Genomic DNA, 9,228 nt, shown 5'->3' with positions numbered 1-9,228 from the left:
TTGTTTTTTTTTGCTTTACTTTGTTTTTTCTTTGCTTTGCTCTGCTTTGCTTTTTTTGCTTTGCTCTGTTTTGTTTTTGCTCTGGTTTGCTTTGCTTTTTCTTTGCTTTGCTCTGCTTTGTTTTTGCTCTGCTTTGCTCTGCTCTGCTTTGTTTTTTCTTCGCTTTGCTCTGTTTTGTTTTTGCTTTGCTTTGCTTTGCTTTGCTCTGCTCTGTTTTGTTTTGCTTTGCTTTGCTTTGCTTTGTTTTGTTTTGTTTTGCTTTGTTTTGTTTTGTTTTGTTTTGTTTTGTTCTGTTCTGTTCTGTTCTGTTCTGCTTTGCATTGCATTGCATTGCATTGCTTTGCTTTGCTTTGCTTTGCATTGCATTGCATTGCATTGCATTGCATTGCTTTGCTTTGCTTTGCTTTGCTTTGTTTTGCATTGCTTTGCTTTGCTTTGTTTTGCATTGCTTTGCTTTGCTCTGTTTTGCTTTGCTTTGCTTTGCTTTGTTTGTTTTTTCCCTGTGGCAGAAACAGGCTTCCATAAAAGAAAAAAAAATTTCTGCCAGTGGGGTAAGACAAATAAAATTATTCAAAGAGCAAACAAGCAAGATTATTATTCTTTAAGAGTTTTTTCCCCTCTTGTTTATGCAAAAAAATTAAAAAAATTGTAATTGATATTTTTTCAGAAACACATGAAAAATACACTAATGACACTAAAGTAATGTAATAAACATCAATTTGACAACATACAATTTAACAAAATTGTGTGATTATGAAATATTTTACAATGGCTTCAAACACGGCTCAGCCAATCATAATCAAAGACCAAAACTCTCAGTTTTTATAATATTTTTCTTTAAGGCCTATTTAAGGCCTTAAGGTTATCTTTAAAAGCAATCTGAAAATTAAAATTCTGTCATGCCAAACCTGTATGGAGTGCAAAAGAATATAATTTGAAGAATGTTGGGGTCTGTGCAACAATCTGTTTGTGTTCCGCACAGCATGACGGCGGGTAAATGATCACAGAACCATCCCTTTAATGGCTGTTAGCAGACGAATGGTGAAAGCGTGACCAGGTGTGTGTTTTGTGTGTTTCAGAGGGTTTAGCTGTTGGCGTGGGCTTTGGAGCGGTCGGTAAAACTCCCTCGGCTACGTTTGAAAGCGCCAGGTAAGACATGAACAGGATAGTTCGTCCAAAACTTTTTCAAACATTTAATCACCCCATATGATTCCAGCACGTTTATTTTCTTCCGCTAAGCACAAAAGCAGAACTTCTGAGCTTCTGTTGTCTACAAGCGAATGGAAAGGCATAATAAATGTTGAGCATACAAAGATTTTCAGCCTGAATTAATTTTTTTCTTGTTTAATATGCAAAAAATTGATAAATTTCTCAGAAAGCAAGACTTAATATCTGATATCATTTTGCTTCTGAAGTAAATATATCTCAATCTAAGAATGTGTAGATATTTGTATTGGAAAACAAGGCAAAAACACTGAGGAAGAAGCTGATTTTCAATGACTAAGATTTAATGAGTGAAAATGAAATGCTGAGATGCTTCTTCTGTTAAGAGTCGAGAGCTCGGTCAGGCGTATTGCAGAACAGAACCGTTTCCGCCTAATTGTTCTCTGTCAAATTAATATTGGGCCAGAAGGATGTGAGGATGAGGAAACATTGACAGAAGTTTCATTTGGGGGTGAATTATTTCTTTAAAGGGCACATGCAGTGTTTTCTGACAGTATTGTGTGCTGCTGTCACCAAGTGGACAAAGCTGGTATTGTGAGATCTCTGCGCACACACACACACACACACACACACACACACACACACACACACACACACACATCTCACACACACACACACACACTCACACACACACACACACACACGTGCTGTTGTGATCATGTTAGTGATCGAGAAGGAGCGAGAAGGAAGTGTTCACATCACACCAGATGGAATCTATTAGCCGTCGCTGAGAATCAGAGCCGCATTGTAAGCGCTGAAGCACCTGGACTCCACTATGGGTCTCAATGAGGTCCTGTGTGTGTGAGAGAGACCGCCATCCAGATGTGAGCTGAAGCTTGCAGATGTTGCGATAGAATACGTGTCTTTATTTAGTATTTGTGTCGTACCATGTGTGTGTTTCTCCATAGGGAAAGCTGTTCTGCATTAGTCTTATGCTCATGTAATCTCTTTACTTCCGCACTGACAGCTGAGGGCTTGTGCTTTCTGTTTGCTCGTGATTAAAAGACGAATAGATACATGGTTTGTTCAAGAAGTAAACACAGGCAGCAGCTTTCTGCGGTGTGCTGAACTTATGATACGGCATAAGAAAGAGGCCTTTGTCAGCCTGAAAACAGAGATAGAGTCCGTTTCATTTCTGTAGCGCTTTTCACAATCGTTTCAGCTTGACAAGAAACCATGATGTTGATGTTTGTAATATCTTAATGTCGCATTTAACAGATTAAAGCTGGTCGACAGTGTAGTTACATTTTGCTTAATAAAAGCAATATGTAAAAAAGGATAAAGCTACTTATATATCTAACTTTATGATAATATGGTGGGAGATTTTCATTAAAAAATACCTTATACATGTTTGAAAAACTTTAACTTTAAAAGGAATTTAATAAAAAATAATTTTAAATAATAATAATTTAGCTTTGTTTATGAGGCAAATATGTAAGGCTGTGGCAAATGAATAAAAGTACTTGCAACATTTTCTTGGAGAAAAAGTGTCAGAATTGTGAGAAATAAATTCAGAATTGCAAGATACTGTATAAACACAGAATTCAGATTTTTTCTCATAATTCCTAGTTTATACCTCTTAATTCTATTTTTTTCTGAACTTTCTCCCCACCACAGAATACAAAAAAAAAAAAAACTTTATATCGCTCAATTATGACTTTTTTTCTCTGAATTTTGAGATTATATCTTGTAATTCTGTCACCTTTTCCTCAGAGAAACCAAATGCAAATTGTGAGATATAAAGTTGTAGTTACCTTTTTAATTTTTTTTATTCTGTGGCAGATTAGTTTTTTTGTTTTTTGGGGAGAATGATAAAATCTCATCATAAAATATAGCATTCATTACACACAATGTTAAGTCTATATTGTGTTGCATCAGTGCTAAAGAACACCAAGGGAAAGAAAGAAAGAAAGAAAGAAAGAAAGAAAGAAAGAAAAAGAAAAAAGAAAGTAAGAAAAACGTTTTCTCGTAATTGCAAGGTATAAACACAGAATTCTGAGCAAAAACTCTGCTTTAGTTCTATTATACTGCACTGTATTCTATTCTCCTTTATCCTTCTTTCTGTTCTTTCTGGTTAAAGCAATAATGGACTTGATACTTGCATGACCGTAAAGTCCTTCAGTTTGTTGTTTCGGGAACCAGGAGAATCCCAGCGCCCTCTTTTAAGGGATTTCTGGGAAGAGACAGCGTTTACATTAGCGTGATTAGTTTGTGGTAATTAAGGTGAGCTGGCTGAGCATCACAGGGAAGCCACGTCAGATCGTGTTTTCCATTCATTAAAGAACTAAAACATTCCAAATGCTTTCCAAACATCAAAAACCCTCAACAAATGATAATAATGGACATTATAGACTGTTCAGTCAGCGGTGACTCTTGAAAAGCCATGTTTGCGAAGCATTGCATCCTCTTTTTGGATGCTACTGAAACCATAAACTCTCTGAACTTTATGCTCAATCCCGTGTCGTGTACTTTTGTGATTTTCCAGATTGGACAGGTATACACAAGCTTAACATTATTTGACCTTGTCTCTGGTTGTTTATTCAGAGAGGCGTCTGGACGTCTTGACCTGACCTCCTCACGGACTCAGAGCTCTATAGAAGGTTTTTGGATGTGTTTGTGCAGTTTCTGAAACTGTCTGGTTCTCCATCGTGAGCCGCAGAAGGCAGACAGTCTTCTCTCTCTCTCTCTCTCTCTCTCTGCGCTCTGAAACAAAAGTCTGTTTGTTTTCCAGGGAAAGCCACTCTTCTGTTTCTTCCCTCTTTCCCAGCGCTCTTCTCCCAGTCAAAGCAGTCCTTGCATTCCCCAGTACCCACATACTCAAGTGGACTGTTAAAACCAGATGCTCAGAGACTCTTCAAAGAAGCGGGGACGGGTTTGTGTAGCTCCAGTGTAGGCAGCGTTTGAAGGTACAGATCCATTGAAGCCCACCGGCCCAGACATGCAGAATAAAGTTTGGGGAATGTTGGGATCAGAGTTATTTTAGTAGCATTGCTTTTGCTAATATTTTGAATTAGATTTTATTTTTCTATTGTCTATTTTACATTTTACTATTTTACTTAGTTTTAGTAATTTTGTTGCAAATTCATTCATTCATGATATTTATTACTTTTTATTTAGTCTGTTTGATTACGTCTTTAATTGATTTTTCCGTACATTTCTGCCATATGTACATTAACTGACAGTCACCACTGATAAGCTACCACTAAATATTGTAGAAACTTAATTTGCTGTAAAGTTGCTTTGCAACGATTTGTATCGTGAAAAGCGCTGTACAAATAAACTTGAATTGAACTGAATTGAATAGAAGTTTTAGTTTGTTTAGTTTCAGTTATTTGTATATTTTCTCTTTAGTTACTTTTAGTCAATTTGTTGTGCTTTTGTCATTTTGTTATTTATTTATTTCTGTATACTATTTATTATTATTATTATTATTATTTTGTCAGTTATTTTTATATTTTATTTATAACTCTTTAACTAGTTAATTTTAGTAATTTGTTGTGTTTTATTCATTTTTTTATTTATTGGCTATATAGTATTTATGGTTTTTATTTATTAGTTTTAGTTTATTTAGTTTCAGTTATTTTATGTTTTATATTTTGTCTTTAATTTGAATTAGTTTTAGTAATTTTTGTGCATTTGTGTCTGTCTGTCTGTCTGTCTATCTATCTCTCTTCTATCTAGATCTTTATTATTTTTTATTTATTTAGTTTAGTCTTTATTATTTTTAGTTTATTTAGTTTTAGTACTTAAACTTAAAATGGAAAGTATTGCCTTGGCAACTATAGCTAAAATAAAATGTTTAAAATATTATTCATTCATTCATTCATTAATTTTAGTGAACATTTATTGTATGTAAAATATTTATTTTTAGTTAACAAACTAATCCTGGCTGGATAAGTGTGACATGAGTGCAGTCACTCCTCATCACGTTCATCAGCGAAGGTGACGTGATCTTAGAGCCGTCAAAACATTTTACAACAAGTTTATATTATTTCTAGCTAAATGTGACGAACTCAGCTGGAATAACAGTCTCCCGCCTGCTTCTCTGCTGGAGGTGTTTCTCTCAAACCCTGAATCATACGAACATCAGTCCACACACAAATTATAATAAAGTGCCACAAACTCATTTTAATAGACAGAGATCTTATGCGCGCTTTTTCTTCAAAGAAAGCAAGCCAGTTTTCTTCAGCAATTTCCTCAGATGTGCTCATGAAATAATTAAAATGATGAAGGTTAGAGAGGAAAATATGCAAATGGGCTTGTGAATAAATAATTTAACCGAATTAACGTGTTTGCAAGATATTAACACAAAGTGGGTCAGTGAATTGATTAAGAATGTCAAAATGGATAATAATAATTGTATTATCATATATTTAAAATTGTGTCCAAACGGTAAGACATCTGCCATTTAATATCAAGCCATTATTGAATAATTTGTCTGGGAATCTCATATGATTTATAGTTATTACATTACTGATGTCAGTTATTTTTAGAGATGTTTTAATACATTGACTAAATTTACGGTAAAAAACGGCAGCTGTGGTTGCCAGAATTTTACCGTAAATAAATACAGTGGATAAACACCATGGTAACACACGTGAAACTGAAATAATGCAATAAACATTCATTTACTAACATTAGATGTAACATACAACCCTAATGTACAAAACTGATAAGAAAAACTAAGAAACATAGTTATTTCAACAAAAAAACATCAAATTTGAAATGTAACGCAGGGAATCCTGGGAATGTCCATTTACGGTTATTCACTGTAAATTATACATTCTTTATCCACTTCCAAAAACAGTATACTACTGTAAAATTACATGTAATGTCCAATACAGTTTTTCACCGTGTATAGTAGGGGAACTTACCGTTAACCTTTTAACAGGTTTTTACTGTAGCATTTTTACAGTCTTTTACCATTAAATTCACGGTATTTTTTTTTTACAGTGTATCGTACATTTGGTTTTAAACTAGTTGGATCTACTTGGCGAGAAAGGCTGTTTGGTGAATGTTTATAGCACACATTTTCATCATAGTTTATGCTCAAAAGTCTTTTCATAAGCTGTAGCTGTTACTCTGTCAAACTGAAGCATTAGCATCAGCGTTTCGATGTTTTTTGGAGCTGATCTAGCAGCGTTTGGAGTTATTTGCATTAAACCGCGGCGCTGTGTTTACTAGTCCTGTGAGCGGGTTTAACCAAACACACATGCTGACAGGAATCTGCCGTACAATGGACCTTCGCAAAAAATCATAAACAGCTTGTCAGCCAAGACCGAAACACTTCCAGACTTATTTCTTATTGAATTGAGATGGGCATCAGTTTGGGCTCCTCACAGACGGTTTTAATGTGAAAGCAAATGTGAGCTGATCTGTGTGGATGGATGTGCTTCTCCTGCTCTGATCTATAGGCTGTATGGTAATATTTATGTCTTCCCCCGGGTTGCTCTCGCTGATGTATACTGTGAGATTCCAGATTTTCAAATAGTTGTATCTCAGCCAAATATTGTCCGATCCTAACAAACCTTACATCAATGGAAAGATTATATAGATGATGTATAAATCTCAGTGTCAAAAAATTGACACTTAAGACTGGTTTTGTGCTCCAGGGTCACATATGATATGTAATTAATTATAAACTCTGACAAAATGTTATCATGCATTTTGCTTCATTAATCAATTAATTAATTAAGTTATTTATTTATTTTTGAGAACAATTGCATGTATTAGATGCATCTAAAGTCTATCAAATCCATGAATTTGTTTTAATGAGTTGACTCTGTTTCTGATTCAGTTTGTTTTCCTCGGTATACTTGAAATATTTCATTAATTAATTTGAATGTTTTAGTAAAAATATGTAGTTAAATATTGCTTTTTTTTAATGTTTTGTTTGTTTTTATGCATTTATTATTAATTTTTTTTAGAACTATAATATATTATATATGTAAAATATTATATATATATAAAATCCGAAGGCCGTCAAATTCAGATTTGACCATTGATTAATTAATGATAAACACTGACAAAATGGTATCATGCATTTTTCATCTTGATTGATTGATTAATTTTTTTTTTTTTTATTTGAGGACTATTAGATACAATAGATAAAATCTCAAATCAAGATCAGGGTTTACTTGTTCTCAAGAGCAAGTCCCTGTTTTATTCCTTCTTCATGTGAATTGCTTTTTAAGCGAAGATGAATGCAGTCTGACATATAATTTTTTTGCATGATTTAAGCTAAAGAAGCTTAAATCAGAGTTTATCATTGTTTTGACATACTTGCATGTTTGTTGCCTGGATAGAAATACTGTAGGCTGATTTGCCTTTAGGAGACTTTGGTGCAAGCATGATGCAATTATAGATGAAGGTTGTGCCCTCCTCAAACAAATGAAGCCTGCATTTACTGTATGATTCATTTTAATACTGCTTATGAAATCACCCATACTTAGAAAGACTTGATGTATGCAACACAAGCGACTTGAATATAATCTTCTAATAAGCACATCAGTGCATTTCAGCATCTTCTTCTCCATGCTTTTCTCATATGTCATTTTCTGCAATAGTTTTCCACATGCGTTCAGATGAATTGCTTTTAGAATAACGAACAACACTAATGTCCCGATCCTTCGTCTCCAGCATCTCTGTGCTCCTCAACATCATGCATTATGTTGCTTTTGCAGTAAAGCACCACTAACACTGGGCTGAAAGCAATCATAATTTCTCATCTGCTGAATTCAGTGAACGGATCGGTCAGAAATGACCAGTGCTGCTAAACAAAGATTGTTTTTGTGGATTTGAGTTGGTAGCTTTGTGATGGCCCTGTTTCTTGTTTCCTTTTCCCCCAAATCCATCAGGAATAAGTCGGCTAGAGCTTGTTTTTTGTCTGATATTTCCCATCGTGTACTTGATGTATTATTCAGGTTGTTGTTGCTTGAATTTTTTTTGTCTGTGGGGAAAAAATGCCCACTGTGTTTACTAGCTAAATTAAAAACAACTATTGAGTTTAAGGATCATATCAAGATAGTATCTCAGGTTAATAAGAGATATGTGTGTAATTAAAATAATAATAATACATTAATGAGCTTTAATTGCTCATGAATTTATAAATGACAATTTTAACCATTAATTGCATTACTTTTAGTTATGCAAAATTATATCATTTACATTTTACAATTTGAATGATTGCTTATTTTAAAATAAATCTATTATTATTATTATAATTGCATAAATGAGCTTATGAGTATAAGAATCAAGTCAAGATCATAATTTAAGTGTTTTTTTTAAAACAATACATTAATGATATTTAAATTCTCATGAATTACATTACTTTCACTTATTTTTTTATTTATAACTTTCATAACATTATTATTTATATTTTACAATTTAATTACAATATCTTATTTTTCTGATGATCAATATTATTATTAATATATATAATACTAATTAATATATATAATAATAAATATAATAATATTATTATTTTACTTTTAAATTATGAGCTTTAAATGCGCATGGATTATTCAGTAAACATTTTAACCCATGAATTGCTTTACTTTTATTTATTCAAAACATTTGCATTTTACAAATGTAATGATCTGTATTTTTTTCTAATGATTAACGTTGACTTTATGTAGTTTGTAAACTATGAGAAGAACTGTGTGCTAAAAGTTCAGTCTACGCTTCAAAAAGTTCTGTATATGCAGACTGTGAAAATGTGATGTGAGAAAAGAAAGCAGGAGAGAAAGAGGGCTGGACTGATGGCTCTCTATCTAAATGTTATTCTCTGCAGTCCTCAAAGAGCACATTGTACTTCGAATCTCAAAAACATAGGGCCCCTGTTCTCCGGCTCTCTGTCTCTCATCCATCTCTCTCCCTCTTTCTCCACATCCCTCCATTTCCTCCACCGCACCCTGTTTTCCCTCCTGCGCTTTCATTTCATCTCTCTCACATGATAAGCGCTTTAAAGGGTTAGTTCACCCAAAAATGAAAATTAGGCTGTGT

At 33.6% G+C, this 9,228-nt stretch overlaps 1 protein-coding gene across 1 annotated transcript in view; it reads left to right on the top strand.

The window, feature by feature from the left end:
- Positions 1-9,228, top strand: part of slc39a11 (solute carrier family 39, member 11) — a 107,285-nt gene that overhangs the window by 87,759 nt on the left and 10,298 nt on the right. Inside the window, exon 7 of the mRNA XM_016440830.1 lies at positions 1,080-1,149. Coding sequence (XP_016296316.1) covers positions 1,080-1,149 — 70 coding nt within the window. The remainder of the gene's footprint in view (positions 1-1,079; positions 1,150-9,228) is intronic.

The sequence above is a fragment of the Sinocyclocheilus anshuiensis genome, unplaced genomic scaffold, assembly GCF_001515605.1.
Source record: "Sinocyclocheilus anshuiensis isolate Anshui unplaced genomic scaffold, SAMN03320099.WGS_v1.1 scaffold454, whole genome shotgun sequence".
Classification (NCBI taxonomy): Eukaryota; Metazoa; Chordata; class Actinopteri; order Cypriniformes; family Cyprinidae; genus Sinocyclocheilus; species Sinocyclocheilus anshuiensis.
Note: the sequence above shows the minus strand (reverse complement) of the source record. Positions and strands in the feature narration are given on the sequence as shown.